General features: G+C 26.3%; 2 protein-coding genes across 4 annotated transcripts in view; one reads left to right on the forward strand and one right to left on the reverse strand.

Moving 5' to 3' along the window:
* The window catches only part of LOC136977011 (serine/threonine-protein phosphatase 4 regulatory subunit 1-like), a 425271-nt gene that overhangs the window by 278228 nt on the left and 125589 nt on the right, over positions 1–21454 (forward strand). The window lies entirely within an intron of this gene.
* Positions 493–20225, reverse strand: Nplp1 (Neuropeptide-like precursor 1). 3 transcript variants are annotated; one of them, XM_067272416.1, is made up of 4 exons: positions 19731–20219; positions 18211–18282; positions 14482–14695; positions 493–1521 (listed from the first exon to the last, which is right to left on the reverse strand). In XM_067272416.1, exons 3-4 carry the CDS (start codon positions 14533–14535, stop codon positions 706–708), a joined length of 870 nt encoding a protein of 289 aa, XP_067128517.1. In that variant the 5' UTR covers positions 14536–14695; positions 18211–18282; positions 19731–20219; the 3' UTR covers positions 493–705. The 3 variants fall into 3 exon arrangements, with proteins under 3 accessions (XP_067128517.1, XP_067128519.1, XP_067128518.1); XM_067272418.1 differs by lacking the exon at positions 14482–14695 and having other exon boundaries at positions 19731–20225; XM_067272417.1 differs by lacking the exon at positions 18211–18282.

Raw genomic sequence — 21454 nt, forward strand, 5'->3', positions numbered from 1 at the left:
CACTTGTACGTATAGGAAATTTAAGATTTTTGCGCGACATTCGCTCTGCCTTTATTTTAAAGTTGTAATATTCATAGAAAATGTTTCGATTTTGTAATTTAGAAGAATTTTGTTTACTTGGAATTGATTGCCATAACGAACGAGTAAGAGAAAGAGCGATACAATCTACCCTTTATGTTCCCTGATAAGGTGGTTTCTAGTGCAGAAATTCAATCATTTCCTGGAAGTTAATCAAGTAAAGTCGAATCGTTCAGCTTCGATTCATTCTAATGAATACTTCTATCCACTTTATAATTCATTTTAAACTTGCAGCCTTAGAGTTTTAGACAACAGAATCTAACTTAACCACCCGTAAATCTTATGTTATTTAAATAATTTTTAATACTGTAATTTATATTAAAATCAAAGGTGGTGCTGACCTTCTTAACATATGAAAGGTAAATGTTTTTATATTTAAATTTAAAATGAGGAAAGAATGAGTCAAAATGCTAATAAGAATAATCTACGGATTATATTTATTTTAGAATAATTCTAGCATACAACACAACATTGATCATATAATATATAACAAACATTCAACAAGTAAACTTTTAATATGGACTATATATTGTAATTTGTTGATGAGAGATGATGAAGAAAAGGAACATATTTTTCATAGTTACCACTAATTAAGATAAGGCAAAAAACGAAAAAGACAAGTCACATCTACACATCTCTGGGTACAAATGGCCTCGAGGAAAGGAGCCCCTTCCTCGCCAATAATGCCACATTTTTCTTTTGAAGACCGCTCAAATCTAATCCTAAGAGATTCTCTTCCTCGGGAGTTATGATTTCTTCTATATTTTTTTTACATTTCTTAGTTTTTCCCACGTCTTTCTGGATTCTTTTGTCGGTAGAGGATTTAGCCGATCTGTAAGGAGACCAGAGATACATTTCCTGATTTTTTGTCCTCTTATCGCTAAACCACTGAGGACGAAATCCTCTGAGAGGTGGCAAACGACCTTTACGAGCCAATGCCGCGATATATCGTTTTTCGCGTATGCTATTAGTCTTTTCTTCCATGCATTCCGAATCCTTATCGTCGTCTTCTCTGTTTAATCCGTAAGGCCAGCTTTTCGCTTGAAGTCTTCCCATTCTCGCTAATGCTGCTATATTCCTCTTACCGGGATTGTCTTCGTTTTCTAAATCCCATCCTCGTGTCATACTATGAAACGCCGAAAGCGGGTGACCTCGAGATTTCAGGAAAGCCCCTATATGACGTTTTTGTTCCGTAATTAATTCCGGTGGTTTCAATTCCGATTCGTTCTGTTTATCTCCCGAAATAAGCTCCGTTTGATCAATATTTCCCGTCGAATCATTATCGGAATCGGATCTTTTCCCGTTGAAGTGAGCGGAAGGGAGTCTTCCGTTTTTTGCCATTGATGCTAAATGACGTTTATCTTTCTCTACTAAATAATCGGGAAAGTCGTTCTGCCAGTTTGGATCCACGGCGTAATCTTCCATAGCCAAACACTTGAACACCTGCCATTAAAAATAAACAATAAACATAAATTTAATCTTTAGAGTTAAGGATAAAACTCCTTTCATTCTTAACTCTTAAGAATGAAAATAATAATAATATTTTAATCTTAAATACAGTATTTTTTTTCTTAAGCGACATACAAAAGCTTTGTCTTTTCTATTGTTTTAGGTCTTTGTACTTTGTACTATTGTTAAATAAGGAAGCTCCACTTTCTATTATTTTAATCTTTTGTCCTTTGAGATTTAAAAAAAATAAATAACCTTACTTATATGTAGATTATATCTACTTCCCATTAATTGATAAACACCCGAAACAATACAAACCGTATCTATATTTTTCCATTGACTTATAGAGTCTCACATATTTGTATAGAGACTCTATAAAACTAAATATTTATTAAATTAGTACAAACTTTACAATTTGTCTAATTGAAAAAACTCCAATACATAGTATAAATTACAAATACAATACTATTATAATTTAGGGGGAAAAAACAAAACAAAAATAAATGTACAGAATTCTCAAACTTAAATAAATTTGGCAGAAAACATAAACACAGACTATAAACATCTAGAGGATTGGAAAAAATAACTTGAAAGACAAAGATACAATTAAATTAAATATAAAAGATACCGTAAAAGCATCATCGGAGAACAGAAAACAAAAAAGACTTTGATATAGTGACAGAATCAGTTAGCAGTTAAAGCATTCTTCCTTTTACTTTCCCGGCTCTTATATATAACAAAGGAAAAGTATGGCGATCGGTCAAAAAATGACCCCAAGATTCTTACAATTTTGGATTCAGGACACTTTGAAACGTCCAGAAATGCAAAATAATTCGGGGGGGTTCTGTATGTGTGGTTGTTAGTTTGGGGGGGTCACGGTTTTGTTCATCCTGTTTGAAGCTTAATAACTTCTGGAAAATTTCTACAATCTTGCAGGGAAGTTATTGTATTAGGGGGATTGATTCTGTTAAATTTTGGTGGTTATAGGTCGAGGGGTCGTATGTGGTATCTCGAGTGGGATAGGACTTAATGACAATTTTACTCATTATTATCATTCAAAATTTTTTTATTAAACTCATCCCTAGCTTCAAAATTAAGTTTTTTTGCCACGTTATAATAATCAAAAATATAAAAAGTTTTTTAAAACAAAATATCGTAACAGATGGCGCCACCAAATGTAGCCGGTAAAGTTAAGCAACTCGTTGCTAGAATTTTTTTATTTATTTTATCGTAAGATCACCTGTATGGGAAATATGATGCATTTTTGTAAATACAATTTATAAGAAAACAAAGTAAATAACGCATACATATATCGAATCACTTTAAACTGTTTACGATAAGATGAAATGGAATAATGTTATTTTAACCGAATTTAAAAATAATAAGTAGAAACCATACGTAATATATAATGCATCGTGTATGTATTAGTAAACATGTTGAAAACAACATATATTGCTGTTATTTTTTTTCCTTTCAGGTATTTTTATCGTAGTAAACACATGAAAGTCTTTGATATTGGAAAATAACTTTTCCAGTTTCTGATATCAGCTACTGGAATTACCTCTTAACATAATATACAACTTATTTAGATTTTTCTATCTGAAATTTAATAAGAAAAATCACCATTCAATGCATTATTATTATTATTTTTTTCCTTTATATTAAAAGATATAATTTTACTAAAATCTAATTTTTCCAAGGAGAAAATTAAAAATGAAGAAGGGAGGAAAAAGGTTACGATTTTAGATTTTATTAGAAAAAATCGAAAATTTATTGGTGAAAGAATCGAATTCCTTCGCTTATAAGCTTAAAAAATTGCTATATCTCAGCAAATTTTAACTTTATTATTATATATTTTTCTATATTAAAAATTAATAAATGCGAGCTGTAGTAGGCCAATTTATTATTAAAAAAATAATAAGTACAAAATAAATAAAATCATAGAATAAACTGGAGAGTTGTTATAAAAATAAAAATATAATAAATGATTTTTTGGATAATAGATTAAAGTCCTTATTCTTTACTCATTAGTTCTGTTATGGACAATAGACGAAATTAACTGTGCTTAACGTATAAGAAGATGATTATGACTTCCCTCTGACCTTGTAGTGTTAATATAAGTCGTTATCTGAGAAGAAGTCCAGTAAGAAAAATGATCCTTCTTCCCAACCGCTCATTTTTCTGCCAGAGTATTATTTATATTAGTCATGGTAGACACGTGACTGTAGAAGACATTTCCGGATTGAGATTACCTTTTTACTATTAGCCTTTAACTTGACGTTTTATCTGAGGTATTTTCTTATGTACCCTGACACTTCCGTAATTGGATGAGTTAATTGCCTATTAATCATTTATATATATATCGTTATAAACGACGTTCGTTAGGTAAAAGTTTTCGGTTAACGACGTGTTATCGAATGTCAGTTTAAATCGTGTTTTATTACTTGTTTAGTCTCGTAATTACACATTATAATGAACCTTCGTGTAGTGGGTGGGTCGAGAGAAAATGTCGTGTAAATAAGTATGCGGGCTACACAAATAAATTGCTAAAGTTTTCGTAAACAAAAGATCTAAACTAGATTCGAACGATACGAAAACACTGGCGGGTTACAGCTTCGTGGGGCCCAGGCAAAGTCGAATTAGGGGGCCCCCTGTACAGTGTCGACTTCAGACATTTTTCTTCGGGGGAATGTGTTAGGGGAAATATAAAAGATTGATTTGGGACCCCCACCAAACGGGAGGCCCCACCTCAATCTTTGAAATTGCCCTTTTTTTTCCATAGGAAACGAAAATAGTTTGTAAATTGTTTTGGAAAGCAAACGTTAATTGAAATAAAAATTATTTTTAATTATAGTTTTCTTTTTAAAACATTTTATTAAAAATATAAATTAGAATTGTCTTTCAGAAGAGAAATAATGATTAATAAATTAAAACAATGTTTTGAAGCTAATGAAGTGAGAGAGAAAATATGTTAAAACTTCGGTTAAGATCATAAAGGTCGTATGAAAATTCGATAAACAGTTGCGAGATATTCAATAAATGCATACCAGTCTTAACTATACTTTAGCTAGGAAACGTTAATGAAACAATTATAAATTGTAGAACATAATTAGATATTTGCACGTTTAATTTCGACTTAAAGGCATTCGGACAATTCGACGGTACGAGGTTTAGAAAACTTTAAATTGGATTTAATATTATTATTATTTTTTTAAATTCTCCTATCTATCATAAAACTTTCTTTACAGTACTTTTATTTAAAGAAATGCCACGACAGATGTATACAATTGGCATGTTTTTTTTTCTTTAAGGTTTGAACCCGTTTCTTCGAAACTTAAAGATATATAAACCTTTGAGGATCCAAGTTTAGATATTTCACCAATCTTTTGCAGCTGTTGAGCGCATACTTCTTCTGTTGTTGGGGCATAAACAGATCTATTTTCCAACAAACAACCTCTTTCCTTCAATCTTAGGTCTCCGTTATCAAAAAGTTTCGATCGAATTATCGATATTTGTAGAATGGAGCTATTAGTTTCTAGCTGCAGCACTTGATGCCAAATACAAATTTTATGTAATAGAACATGTCCTCAATAAACGGGTCACCTATCTGATGGTTCAATAAATCTCGTTTAAGTCCCTGGCACGGTTTAATAACTCGGAAACATTGAAAAATCCAATCGATATTTACTTAAATTTTTAAAAAAATTTTTCCGGTAAAATTATACAAATTACTTGAAAATTAAAGGGATAAAATTGAGTGTTTTTGTTATTTAAAACTGTTCAATTTTGCGTTGTAAATTTTTTGCTGTCGTTAACTGTAATGGAAGATTGTTTCGGTTGCGTGTTTGTACATTAAACTGGAGCGTGTTGTAAGCTCGCAAGCTCAAGTTTTGGTTAATGAAAGTGTTTGTGCTACTAGATCGATGAGTTTAGGTTAGTGATCGCTGATCGCTACAGTATTAACCTTTAATGGAAAACTCGATTCGCAATAAGTGAAACGTTTCTCTAGTAGAAAACTTTGATTACAGCGAGTAGAAAAGATATTGAATTGTTAAAATTTTAAATAAAACAAAGCGAGATCGCCGTATATTAAACACGCATACACCTAAAAACTTTCAAATACCAAGCAAAATCATTTACGAACAATTATACCGATAGAAAATCACTCGTGTTTATATATAAGATACTTCAAATATGATTCATATGCTAAACCGTATGAATCATATTGGAAATTTGATTCTTGTGGTGTAAGAATCTAATAAGCTAAACCATATTAAGAAGTGTTTACATTATATAGGAACATTTGTAATTAAACGTAGAAAAAATAAAATTACTAATCTTTTAAGCTATAAAAAGTTATTTAAAAACTAGGGAGTAACATTAAATACACGTAAATGATTAAATTAAGAATATCTTGTATTATATAACTAGAAAAAACGTATGTATTTCTAATAAATCATTGGTATAAATATTTTTTCCATCTTAAATTTGCTCTCGAATCTCATACACCACAGTATCATTTCCAAGAAAATATTTTCTTATCACTCAAAAATACCCCAATAACTTATAGAAAAATATTATCTCGGGTTTAAACGCGAGAACTTTCAAGAGAAATCTCCCTGGAATTATAGAATTTTCCTAACGCTGTAGCAAATCTTATCGCTGGTGCAATCATCTTTTATCTCTACTAAAAGTTAATAATAAATTATCTCCTCTCGCTGCGATATGATTAGTTATATTATGTAATTAAAGTTGTGTTGTATTCGTCTTAAACACGTTACAACGTCGTAAAAGTATTTTGTCGCGAACTGATCATAATAAATTGCAAAATTGCATTTTATCAATTAACCAACTTTGTTTAATTTACCTTAGCTCTATTGTCAAATTAAGAGGCGAGGAAATTACAAATTAAAGCACATCATTTCGACCAGATGAATGCTTACATTACGACAATTCTTCTTCCTAATAGCGTTTTGTTTATTAATCTTACCTCTTTACAATGGAAACGACTAAACTGTATCTTACTAAACTACCATTTAAATGATTAAGTGTTCCTAAAATCCACCCTCGCCGATGTTTTCTCGAATTTACTAATTCTTGAAAGTTTTCTAGGAAATTTCCTCGGGAATAAATTAAAATTTGATACCGCAATACATCAAATTCAAAAAGAGTTTAATAAAAAGAAGAGATTTTCGAAACTATTTTATTACAAAATTGACCGGAATTTAAAAAAAAAAAAATCTCTTTGTTTATAATTATTAAGAATTTCTGAACAATTACAATTGATTCTAAAATAATGAACACAGTAAACAAAATTCTAATGCACTCGCTCGATGGTTTAGTGTTTCGTGCTTAAGTCTAATTAAGTACTTAAAAAAAAAAGAAACAAAGAAATAAATGAAAATAAAACCGTAGGCTACGGGTGCACTATGATGTCTTTTAGAGATTTGCGGCCAACTTCACAAAAGAAAAATAAATCAATGTCAAAAGCTCGCCGATTCAGCATTTTTTTTTTATCATCTCTGGTATCTACTTTCCAGTTTTCTTCCAGAGATTTTAACATTCTTACTTCAGTATTAACTCGATAAAAATACCTTTCGAGAGATCTATAATTCACTCGCTTTTTCTTAATCCTATTAGTATAATTAACCTATATTTATACCTATAAAGAATTAATCCATTATTTCTTTATGTGACTTTTATTTCACGATTCTCTCTGTGTGTGTAGCGTTATAAAGAATTGAATTACTCGTGACATGTACAGAAATCTCCAGAAATAAGCACGATCTTTGACTTCTTTTCTATCATCTCGGTAATGAATACATCTGTTTCATTTCTACTAATATATATTCATTAAAATAATTCTATATAGCGTATACTTACAATTCATTTAACTTAAGATTCGACGTATAAAGCTCGTGTTCTACTCGAACGATTTCTTATATAAACTTTAATTTATGCTCGCCCCTCAAATTAGTAGAGTCTTGCCCCTGTACATCATACTTTTCCTATTAACAGCGGTCGTGCTTGAATATTTTACATTTATGTTCATAAATAAATAAGTTATAGATAATCTAGAGTCACTTCGAAGTATCGAGACAATTTTCTAAAAATTCTCAAATATCTAGAACAGAATTTCCCAACCTTACTTTTAAATTAATTTTATAACATTTAGGAATGTGGCTCGCGATCGACTAGTTGCGAATCGACATAAATTACTCCGGTATCTTTTCTTTTATCACAGACTTATCAAACTAACTTCATTTACAAGATTAATTTATTACGATTATTAGTTATTTTATTTTATTTTTAATATTCTTTAAAGGGAAAAAAATAAATCCCTTCGGGGAATGGAGGATTAAATTGTAAAGGATATTCAAAGATTAAACCCGAAACCGTGTAGTGGAATTTAATGAAAAAATTCGACACTATAAGTCATTTTTGAAATTTAATATTTTATGCAAATTCGCATAGAAAATAAGAGAATTTTTACCAAACAGATACATTATTATCGAGTAAAAGGTCATTCCGATCGAATATCCGAAACGTCAGTGTAATCGTAAATTCACGAATCCGTGACGTAACACGAAAAGGCCATTAAACAAGTTTCGATTGCGATTGTGACGTAATTGAATTGTTCTTTAGTAATTCGTCCATTCGAATATTTGTTATAAATTCCGTTTTTTTTAAAGAATTGTGACGTAAGATGACGTAAGATATGATCAAAATTAACTTGTTTTTTTTTTAAACAAAAACCAAGGCAAATTTACATAAAAAATAATACGGAATTTAATTTAAAAATATTAAAATTACTAATTTTTTAAAATAAAATTTCAATCTATTTATAAAAGATTAAAATTTTTTAATTATTATTTTGTAAAATACAAAATTATTATTTTGCATTTTACAAAATAATAATTTTGAAAATTTTCCTTAACTCCTGTCAAGAAATATTAAGTGTAAAAAATATCATTTATCAATTTATTTTTCACGCTTTAAATATACTCGATAAACATTTTTAATGATAAAATATATATAAAATTTTTAATAACTTTTCTTTTTATTATTATTTTATATCCAGGAAACAGTATAAAGTTTTGTTTTTATAAAAATAAAATAAAAAAGATTTTCGATTATTTTTTAGTAAATAAAATATTCGATTTCTTCGAAAATTCATTTTTTCCTCTTTATTATTATTTTTAAAATTATATAAAATGTTTCTAAAATGAATTTTTTGCTGTCAAAAGTGTCAACTTGTAAGCCATTTTTTTAAAGATTAAAAAAAACTATTATTAATTTCTTTAGAAGATAAAAATGTTTTAATTAACTCCTTTTTTTAAATCAATTTTTACAGATTTTTATGCTAGGAAAATGTCAAAATAAACTTCATTTACAAACATTCCTGCAGACTGCTGATAAGGTAAGTGTTGAAAATCGTAACTTGTCGGTTATAAAATGGCCGAAATCTCCGTTTGTCACGCTTTCTTATTACTTTATTCCTGATTCACTAACATATTTTTAAGGATTTAAGAAATTTTTCTTAGTTTTTACACGTTTTAAAGCTTATTTTTTAACATGGAAAATATCAAATCAAGGTTTTCTTGTAACTTCACGAAGCAGTTACTTTAAAGATTTCTTTATATAAAATTTCAATTATGACCTTAAAAAATGATCAAAATAATCGCATAAATTATATTAATTTTTATATTTTTACTATATAAACGTATATAAACACACCTACAGTTATACAAGATTCTGTTTATTGTAAGGTTCTAAACATACAAAACCTTAGATTATAAACAAATATCTTGCAAGTGAATAAATAGAAAGATCTTGAAAGCTTCTAAATAATTAATAAAGAACTACATCTTGTAATGTATTGAATTATTAAGATTCCCTGGTACTTCTGAACAATATTAGTTCGAATAAATATAGTTTATATAGGAGTAAGTTAGTTAAAATGGTATAGTTGCTTCACTTTGCTTATATTTATATAGAAACAAAGATAAAATAAAAGTTTTAAAAGCCTTAATAAAAATAATAATCATTTATTAATTCTATCATGAAATATATACTATATATATTCATATATTAATTATTAAATAATATAAATTATTCTGAGATTAAAATCTTAAAACCTAAATCTCATATTCAGATTTATTAAGAAATTTAGTAAAATATGCATTTTTAAACGTAAAATTAGCCCTTATTAAACCATAAAACTGTGAAATATTTAATAATATATGCAAAAAAACGGTCTTGATTACATCCAAAAATTGTAAAATCCTTTTTTTAAAAAAAAATGATGCAAATTTGTATTCTAAAAAAGTACTGATTGTTCCGAATGAAATTTCCTTTCAATAGTTTATCGGTAATTTATGAAAAAGCATGAAATTTCTCTCAGATACCATTAAACTAGTCGGGCACTTTATCCATTTCTCTTCTAACTTAAAGCTTTAATATAGACAAAAAAAAAAAAAAATAAGTATTTTCGATCAGCAGCCATTGAAAACGTAAAGTTTTATTCCCTTCCATTTTTACGCGATGATCTCTTAAATATGTTAAAATACTTGTAAATCGAATTTTCTCTTATCTCTCAATCGATCTACTTTTAAGATTTTGAGCTTATACATTCGCTGAATAGAGATGTTTATCTTTTACCTATCTCGAAACAAAGAAGAAAGAAAAGAAAAAAAAAAAAGTTGGAGGATTCTAGGTAAAATTGCATCATCACCTATTGTACACTTGATCGATTCGATTCTAAATTTTACTCAGAAATATACTAAATAAGTGTTTTAACTGTAAAGTTCTGTACGTGTTAAATATATTTAATAACGAATACATGTCAGCCGTACGTCAAATATATTAAATTCTGCAAAAATTAATAAATTTAAGCGATAATTTTAAACTTTTCGGTCGAAACTGTACGAAAATAACAAACATTTAATGTATAAATTAATTAATGTACAGTAGGAGAGAGAGATAACACATTTAAAAAGTTCGTTTTTACTCGATTCTATCGCTTCTATCTTAAAATTTCACAAGAGTACAGGAGTAGTTACGGAGTATAAGAAGTATTTAATGTATAAATTAATTAATATACTGTACATATTTTTGTACAGAAGAGATAATCGATCGTTAAAGATTGATTTTTTTTTTTTACTTGGACCTATCGCTTCTATCTTGAAATTTCAGAGTTTAGGAGTTTAATTTTATGAGAAATAACTGTTGAAATTTTGTAAAGCACTTAAGAAACATCATCGTAACCGATTATTGTTACTAAAATTTTATGGCTTTTGCTCGTATTCATCACCTGGAAATTATTATCAACTAATCGTAATAAATTTTTAACTTTCTAAGAAGTATCTGACACCACTTCGATATAAAATATTAGCTAAATCCCGACGTTAAAAACTTTCATTTAAAAAAAATAAATTAAAAAAAAAGGTATTATTTGTTGAAAAATTAATTAATTATTTTTTTTAAAGGCGATCGATCTCGATTTAATTCATTTTATGACTTAAAATAACAAGAAAAAGTCGAGAAAACGATCGCTTTTAAGTTGCTCGCGTTATTATCGCAATTATAAGAATTAATTTTAATTAATTTTTAAAGGTTATATAAAGGTTATAGACTGTGTTTTGTTTATTTGTTTAATGGACGTTAACCGGTTTAATTTTCTTCCAAATAAAGTGTGAAAATTAGACCATTATCGCATTTTTTTTTTTTTCGCTCGATAAATTGAACGAAAGTTGTTCTCTCGTTTAAAGTTTTTACACAAATTAAACTAAAATTGAATTAAATTTATTAAATTTTCAAGTCGAAAACATGCATTTTCTTAAATTTACTTTTTAAAAAAATAAAATTAAAAAAAATTCTTCCAGTATATAAATAAAACTTGATCAATATTTAATAAGATTGTTTTTTTTTAATCAGAATAGGCAATTATTTTACAAGAATTTCAACTTATAAAAGATATTTTACACGATTTTAATAGCAAAATTTGATATTATTTTAAGATAAGAATTTCCTTTTCTAGTCAAATTTTATATAACTTTTAAAAAATTTTAATTCTTATGCATTTTTTTAGCTTGAACTTTTGAATATATTTCGATTTTTGCATATACTTTGTCACTTTTTTTAAATAACTTCTAGCCTTTAAAACAATAATATGAATATAAAACGTGAATATTTTAATATATTCTAGTATAATTTATGGAATAATTTATTCAAATTACACGAATTAATGTTAAATTGTAATGCATTTTATTGAAATTTTCTCTATAAACACATCAAATGTAATAAAATGTACTACAATATAAATAAGATTACTTTAAAACAATTTTAACATTTAACATTAAAATTATATTATTTTATAATATACTTCTGGCCTAAATACGATTCATACGATGAATTTAACAACGACTATAACTTATTTTTAAACTTTTAATAACAAATTTAAAAAATTTCCTTAGCATGCAATCCCATTTTGAAACTTTGAAAAGTGCATTCAATGCATAAATCCTCCCAAAATTGAGCATTTTGTCACTTTCGAAGGAAATTATTAACGTTTAAAATATTCAAGAATAATTTAAATTGGTCAGAATGAATAATTAGATTATTTAAAGCACATTCTTTGAATTTTTAATTAAATTACAGAGTATGCATACATACATACATACATATATATATATAAAAGCTTATTATACTGAAAGAGATTCGTGATTAGAGATCGTTTCACGCGTGTAAAGACGTCTACAGAGTATAATTATCTCGTTATCTAGCAAAGTATCGCATCTATAAATCATTTCTAATCTTTTATTTTTCAATATTTCAAAGAGGAATTACGTGTCTCTAGAGTGGTTAATCACAAAACGATCATTTTTCCACGGATAAAACTGTACGACAATCTCTTAATTCGCTATTTAAGCTAACAGGAAATCAAAATGTAGATAAATAATAGTAAAAAGTGCCGAAAGACATATTCATTTTTAAAGATTTTTCAACTTTTGCAAAGTCAAAAATCATTGAAAATAAATCTCTCTTACTCCAAAGCTAGTCAGCGACGACGATTTGAATATTCGTTGCCAAATATAACCTTGTGCAATATGTCAACAGCTGTGCAATTTGTAGACATATTGGAATTTTATCATCATAATCTCTGTTGTAATATGTCTTTTTCCTCGATAATCCAAGCTAATCTTTTCCATATTTACAAGGTCGTTAAAGAGGAATAAAGGGCAATCATTAAAATTAATATTTAACAATCTTTCGAGAAAAAACAAGAATTATTATTAATATTTTTTAATTTTTCATTTTTATAATTTATTTTAATCTTGACATTAATGTTTCCTAAAAGAGACGATAAATTAAATTTTTACAGTAACTACTAGAATAAATTTTTAAGATTAATTTTTAAATCCTTACTCGAAATGGCTTTCTGAATATGGTATTGTCTTGCTTGAAAGTCGTTAAAAAGATTTTAATTAAGTTTTTATTACGTTTAGTTAAATAAAAAAAATCTTTATAAAAAGTTCGTTGAACCGAGATAAGCATAAGATGATATACGACGATTGGAGATTGTAAAGCATTGTTTCCAAAGACGAATGTTTCGTGTGACGTCGAGTCACTTCAATGGAATCAATTACCAAAAGTGGAACATTGATGAAAAATGGATGAAATAAAACATTAACAACAACTAACTTTTCTAATAACCGTTTACGACATAACTGCATTTATTTTTTACACATGGAAAATACAAATCCTTATGAAGATCTCGTATCAACTCCTTACGAACATCTTACATCAACTCTCTTCAGGAAAATTTCTCGGAAAAACTCTTGGAATCTTTTCATTCGATTTAGTAAAATCTCCCTCTTTTTTAAGTGAAATATTTTAAATCAACACTAATCTTCAGTCTCTAAAGGATAGTACTTTTAAAATTTGAAGAAAATGCTACTTAATTCCTATAAAAAATGTTTTAAAATTACATTAACTGAGTTTTCTAATAACAACTACATTTACAAAATGGAAACATTTGCCAATATTTAAAACATAAATCCTTATGAAAGTCGACTCTCTTCGCGTGGATTTTTCGAAAGAACTTTTTGGAATTTTTTAATTTTGTTTTTTAGTAAAATCTCTCTTAAAATCTGTTGAAGGCATTTTTCTTCCAGTTCGTCGCTTTACCTGTATAAGATTTAAAATAAATAAGCAAGAAAATAAAGTGTTTCTAACTAACACCGACCTTCACTCCCTAAAGGACGAGATGTTTAAAGATGCGAAAAAACAAGGGGGAGAGGAAAAAAATTCTGTTTACTTCCTTCAAAATGTTTAAAAAATACATCAAGTTTCCTAGTTCATTTCTTTAAAAGTATATATTTTTCTTAAATACAATTTTGCACTTTATCGAACTACTTTAAAGTATTAAAATTATATCAAAGTTTTCTGAAGTTTTTCTACTTTTTTCCTCATCGAATTTATTAAAACTTCTTTAAAATAAAATACAATTTTTTTTAAGTCGTCGATCTTTTAAAATCTCTTATTTAAAAAAAAAATTTAAAAAATCATTATAATAAATTTATTAAATTTTATTTTAAATCAATTATTTAAAATAAAAAAAGAAAAAGTAGAATTTCTATCGAATTCTTTTAAAATATTAAAAAATAAAATTACTATTGAAAAAATATATATATGCAATTTTGGAAAGTGGATGCATTTATCGAACTCCTTTAAAATATTTAAAAATATTTCAATTATCTTAAATATTTAATTTGAAAAAATGAAAAAAAAAGGATGCAAATTTTATGCAGGAAATCGATACAGTTATTGAATTGTTTTTAAAATATGAAAAATTAATTCTTTTGCTTCATACTTAATTAATTCCGAATACACTGAATTAAATTATAGTTTTTTTTTTAAAGGAAAAAAAATAGTGCTTTAAAGTAAGCTCACCTCGAATTGGAAGACAAGGATAAAGACTACGCACAAAAGATGTAATTTGGACATTTTCTGATTGTTGTCAACAGGCTGTATAGAGTGAGGAAGAACTGTGAACAGTCATATAAACAGTCCTGTTCTTGAATCGATGATGTTCTACCACGACAGCTTATTGGATAAGAACTTTACGCCGACTCAGAACCAATTTTACTTAAAATATCTTTATTTCCTGAAATAATAAGTTTGAAGAAAATATATTACTAAAACTTACAACACAATTTCTATATAAAAATTCGAATTTTACTGTCGAAAACATCACTTAGATAATTCCATTTGTGTAGGAGTAGATAAGATATTTACGTGTTTATAATCCAGAATTTAAACGTATGTATTAAAAATTAGGGTTTCTTTTAATAAAATCAGTCGATATTAAACACTCTTCGCGTCTTTTAAAGAATGTAGTCTTTATATATTGCGCTATCTTAGACCATAAAATACGCCTTTTCAAAGAATATTAAATATTTTCTTTCACTTCAACCATAAAAAATAAAGATTAAATAAGAACAGAAAATAATTAAATTTTGTATTATTTAACTTTATTTATAAACAAATTAATCAGAATTTTATTTCTTCAAGTATTAATAACAATAAAAACATTTAATATTAATCTTTCTTGCAAGATTTAATTAAATTTATTTATTTGTATATAAAAATATAAAGTTTTTTTATTATTATTATTATTATAAAAAAAGAAAATTATATGTTTTATCAAATATCAATCTTGATTAAATAATTATTAAATTAATTATGTAAGAAAAACTTTTAAATTTACATTAAAGATAGAAACTTTTATCCAAGAATTTCTTAGAAATTTATAAATAGCTTCCACATCTGTTCCTGATGATGTTATTTATATAAATATATATTTTTTAAATCTAACTTTTTTGCATCTAAACGTGAAATTAATATTCTTATTTTCATATTCGAAATATAAAAAATAAGGAAACTGACGAAATAACTAACCATTACGAGAATTTGATGTTCTAAGGAATTAATTCCTTTTTTTCAAGATCTTGGAAGTCCCCACGCAATACAAATTCAATTTCTATAGAAATAAATATATCATTTTCGTATTTTTTAAAATGTTATTTAAATAAATTACATTTATTTAAGCGCAATTTTTACGTTTAATGCTTTCTGACTATAAAATTTGAATCTGTATTAACTTATATTCCTCGAGAGATGAAACTACTGAAATGCGTGCTTCACTGCATTCATTAGTGTTAAAAGGAGAAGCCAACTTTACAGTCGTTTCCATTATGGCCAATATCTCGTTACTGTTTTTCACAAAAGATTAAACATTGGACACATTTAGATAAATATTCCTTGTCTTAATGTATATATACTTATATCATTTTAATATATTTAAATAAATTGTTATCATTTTAAAATTGATAAATGCACGGTTGATTTCTCGGCATTTTTACCACCTTATCTAATTCAGTTTAATCAATAATATGAATTATTTCTTTTTAATTATATTATAAACTATAAGCATTAAAAATAAATTTAAAAATAAAAAACGTGTAGCTTCTTAATTTTCTTATTAAATTAGCGAAAATACAAGATTTTAAGATCGTATTAAATTCTTAATTATGCTCTGTTGTTCTAGCATTTTATAAAACACGATGTAGTTTTAAAATGTTAAGAAAGATTTAAAAGTAAATAAACACCTTTAACAACTTTAATTAAGTTATTTGTGTAAGGAAACTTGAACAAAATATATGAAAAAAAAAAAAAAAATTGCATACTTTACCTCATTGATTATAATGAAAGTTTTCATCATATTTTAAAGGTCTTTTAAATGATTAAATACATTTCAATGACTGTTTTGTAAAGTTTAATTGAAAATTTCTGTTACAAAATAAACGTAATTTGATCTTTGTTGATAACTCAGAAAGAGAAATTTTATCCAGACTTTTGTAACAACAAGGAAGTAAAACCAAGGAAATTATTGACAAGAAATATATTAATAACATGTTTATAAAACTAAACTTTATTAAAATTTATATTTTTTTAAAGATAAAACAAATGAAATGTGGTGTATGTGTATAAATATATGTATATACACCATATATATATATATATATATATATATATATATACTTTTTTGTATATGTTATTGAGTTGCTGCAGTTATTGAATATTGAAAGATTTTTAGTATCACTTTACACGCTCACATAAGTGTAAATAGATAAAGGAGAAAGAAAAATATCTATTCCTTCATTTCTTTTTTTTTTATATCTTTAAACTTAGAAAAATAATTTTAGGATATTTTTTTATAAGAACTTTTAATTAAAAATGTTATTCAAAAACTTTTTAATTATTTAATAATATTTATAATTTTAGCTAAACTTTCTTTTATCAGGGATAATGTACAAATTAAAATGACAAATTCTTAAGTACAACCTGTTGTTTATTTCATTGGTTTAGCAAAAATATTGCTTTTAAAAGTATAATTAATCATTCTTTTATTGCAAACGATAGCACACATTATAGGAAACCTCTATAGTATGTCATACACACACACTAAGTAGCAAGTATCGGTTCAATAGAGATTTTGATACAGGTGGTTGAAGTGTTAATTATGTCATTAATTCTGCCATCTAAATGCAGAGACATTATTATTAATAGCATGACTTGTCGTTAAAGAATCGTTATTGTATCGTTTAGTAATGTCCAGTTGGAAGAGAAAATCCATTAAGATAGATCTTTACTGTTTAATGCGGGTATTTATAAATAATCTTGTGTAACCTTTACTCTCTAGCATTTCGCATTTTTTCATATTCATGCTCGGTTAATCTGTACTGATTTTTCAAATATGATAAGAGAATGGAGTGTTTTATACACTAGAAAACCGACTGTACACATTTTTTGTATAGACGATTAAGTTTCTAACGAGATATTAATGTATTAAAAACTTATTTTTGTTATCTATATGTATACAGTATATAATTTTAATTATTCTTGTTTCGAATTGAAGAAGCGATACAGGAAGACGTACAAATGTTTTATTTTATATAACAAAATATTGTATTAGTACTAAAACCATTATAAAAATCTAACAACCGGGTGTAAATTTTTATATATTTTGTTTTCAGTAGCTTAAAAATGCATGTAAACATATAAACATTCGCACAAACAAACAGGTGATCCGTGACAGAATTGCGAAATTAATATTATTATATAGATACTGTCTCCGTTTACAGGAAAATAAAAAATATAAAAAACAGTAAATTTCCCGTACGAAAGCTTTATAACAATTTTTAATATCTATAGAAAACAATTTCTTTAGTCGTTTAGTTGTTTTGAAAACAATAAAACGTTTACGAGATCTTCTTTTTAATTTCAGTTTAACAAAAATAAAAAAAAAGGAACATCGTATCGTTTCCATTATACATTTATTAAAAAATTTCAGGATAAAACTTTGTTTAAAAGGAGTAATTTTAACTTATTATCGCGACTACTGCCTACGAGCAACTATTGGACATATTAAATTCAACAGCATATAATTATTTACACCCGTCTTTCAAACAATATTACTATTGCCTGAGGTAAAAGAATTTCTCAATATCACGGCTTCAGCGGGATAAACATCGTTGAAAACAGTAGTATAAACCTTAAAGAACTTTACCAAAAAGACACCATTGCCCGAGGTAATTCACATTTGTAATTAAAATTTACCTTCTCTTGACATCACACCGCTGATACCGAGTAATCAATCATTCGGTTTGATGTGTTACCGCAGCCAATTTTCTAAAAAAACAAGGGTAGGAAGTGTTCTTTAACAAAAAATATATATATATATAAAACTCTAATAATTTTAAAAGTACTCCCTTTAAAATAATTATAATTAAAAGTTTGTAAAATAGATTTTTAACTAGCTTTACTTACATAATTAAAACGGCTTTAATTATTTTATAGCGATAAAATACAGCTGTTGAATGCTAAATTTGCATAAATACTTAATTTATCTATTAATAAACACATTTAGAATGCGAATAGGTGATATTTTTATAAGTATTTTAATTAAAATTAATTTACTTATTTTTATCTCAAACTTCTAAAAATAACTTTATAGTCAATGCAATTGTCTGAGCATACGTTTGAATTAAGTTCTTATTTAAATTTTAATGTATATTAGTACTAAAATTAAAAATTCTATAAATAAATTTAATGGTATTAAATGAAATTTTCTCGGTTGTAAATAAGTATTAATCTTCTGCATAACAAACTTTGAATTTTTCTCTCACATAAACCCGTCAGAAGGACATAATTGTAAATATTGTAACAAATATTTTAAATCTGTAGCAATATCCATAAAATATTTATAGAAGTAATGAATATTTTAGTGTTTTAATGCGCATATATTGCAATTTATGTGCATTAATAGAGTAAAAAATGTTCCTTCTAGTCTTTCTTGATGTCTAAGATATATCGGTTACGTTTGACAGATGAACTGTGTTTAGTTTAGTATATAAAACTATTAAAATAGATTTAGTTGCAGAAAAAATTCAGTTTTAAACTGTTTGTCAACATAAATAACTGTGAAAATATTTCTACGTATCTACAATCTGCAGACACACTGTTAACATTTGGTATTGTTATTGCTCTTGACAGTAGTTGTGTAAAATAACTTTCAGGAAAGCTAAAATTTAAAAATATATAAAACTATTTGAACTTTCTAAACTATTTCTTGACATAAATAAAAATAATAAAATATTTCCCTAACTTTTGTTAATAATTAACAATTTCTGCATATCTTTTGTAAGGAAAATAAATATTCGAGTTCAGCATAGAGTAAAGAAATTAAATTAAATTATTTATTCTACTTTAACCTTCTACTAATTTGGAATTAAACGTATAATAAGAGTTATACATAATAAATTTCTTAAAGAAAAGAACAAAAGTTTATACATAATTTATATATTTAATAGTAGAATAATCCGTGTAAGGTTGCATAGTTATAAGCATTCTTTAAACACGAAATCTTTCTGCATATTTATACACATTTAACCTTTCTATAACAGTAAATATAAGGGCATGTTTGTTAAGATAGCGTATGACACAGAGGACAAACAATAAAGAATTAGTCTGGAAACTCCTCTAGAAAGATTTAAACGTTTTTTTTCTCGGGTGTATATAACATGATATAGATATTAATGAAGTGATAAGTCATAATAAAATGAAAATAATATGGTCACCTGCGTTTGACGTACATCTTGAACGTTTTTTTCCTTCATTCTAATACTAAAATGATCATATATCTTAACTCTCCAGAGTATAGTAAATTGAACAGTGTCATAATTCAAGAGGATGTCTCCGGTCGATGAGTGTGGTGCAAAGATAATAGTGAATCATTTGCTTTGCTATCTTTTCTTCTTACTTGTACAAATACTTGGAGTGACACCCTGCGAGAGTTTCTATTGTTTACGAATGAGAATAACTTTCTTCGAAGAATTAATTGTTTCTTTTATGTAATGCATTTATAAATAAGTTCATTTCTCTTTCGTGGATAACGTAAAATGATTTATTACTCGGTCATATAACACGCTTACCAACTTCTTAGTTTACATACAAACTTTGTATATTAAACCGAATACGTAAATATGAAAGTTAAAGGTCGTTGATAATATTTTACATAATAAATTAATTAATAATTTTGTAACGTAAAACTCATGTTAATTATAGCAATTTTAATTTTGTAATACGATTAACTTGAGAAATATATTCATTTTATAAATATACAGAAACACTGTACTTATAAATATACTTTATAGGCTTATTTACTGTATATTAATGTAAAAAAATGTACACATTTTATTATCTGAATTAAAAATTTAACAAAAAATACCTTTGGTTTTCCTTTTTATAGATGAAGATTTGTGATACTTCTTAAATTAATAGTTATTTCTACCAATAGAGCGGTGCTCGAGAATAGATGTTGCAATTTTTCACTATTAGAACTAGAAGCAATATTATCAATAAAAATTATATCATTATATATAACTTATATATACATTTTACACAGTAAATAATCGTTTTAGAGGATAAGAAAGTAATTATAATGACACTTCCTTCTCATCTTAATTCTTCGCCACTTAAGATCTTAACATTTTCCTACATTCTACACGATTCTTCCAAGATATTTATGCTTACACCCTTTTTTATTTTATAATACTGTATCCTTTATCTTAGTATAACTTTTCTACTTTGATAGATAAATCATTTGTTGTGTAACGAATTAATTTATCTGTATTAGATGTGTTTAACAGATTAATTATGAGATATGCTATTAATTAAACTATTAATGCTGATATAATAAATTAATTACGATGTTTAATTATTATTGTTAACACTTGTCTATCGCATTATATTCGTATTTTACACATTAATAACTGATTTTTTTTTAAATACTTTATTTAACAGTTTATTAGTAGATAAAGTGATGTAGAAAACACACTTGTCATATGCAAAAATAAAAGCTTCTTCGTACAAAAAGATGAGGATCAACTGCTTAGAAAATAATGAAATGAATTAAACAACGAAGGTGGAAAGATTCTGATTAAAAATAAGTGCAGCAAAAGTACATAAAACTGTAATTATACAGAATTACACACGAAGAAAAGTAATTTTACGGGGTTCTAACAAATTCTAAAAACAAATTTATTATAAAAAAAAACGATTAAGTGAAAAGTTAAAACATAATTGTAATTTTGAGGGAAACGAAGCGAATTAAAGAAGAGTAAAACTTCTGTTTACTTCCTCAAGATCTGTATTATGTAAACAGCTTATAATCCTAACAAGAGAATGGAAGAAACATTATACTTACGAATAAAACTAAACTTAAAATTGTTTATAGATTTTTCTTTCTTCTATTCAACTCTGATAGATAGATTTTTATTAAAATACAACCATTACTAAAAAA

The sequence above is a fragment of the Centruroides vittatus genome, unplaced genomic scaffold (assembly GCF_030686945.1).
Source record: "Centruroides vittatus isolate TY-2023 unplaced genomic scaffold, ASM3068694v2 contig_439, whole genome shotgun sequence".
In the NCBI taxonomy this organism is placed as follows: domain Eukaryota; kingdom Metazoa; phylum Arthropoda; class Arachnida; order Scorpiones; family Buthidae; genus Centruroides; species Centruroides vittatus.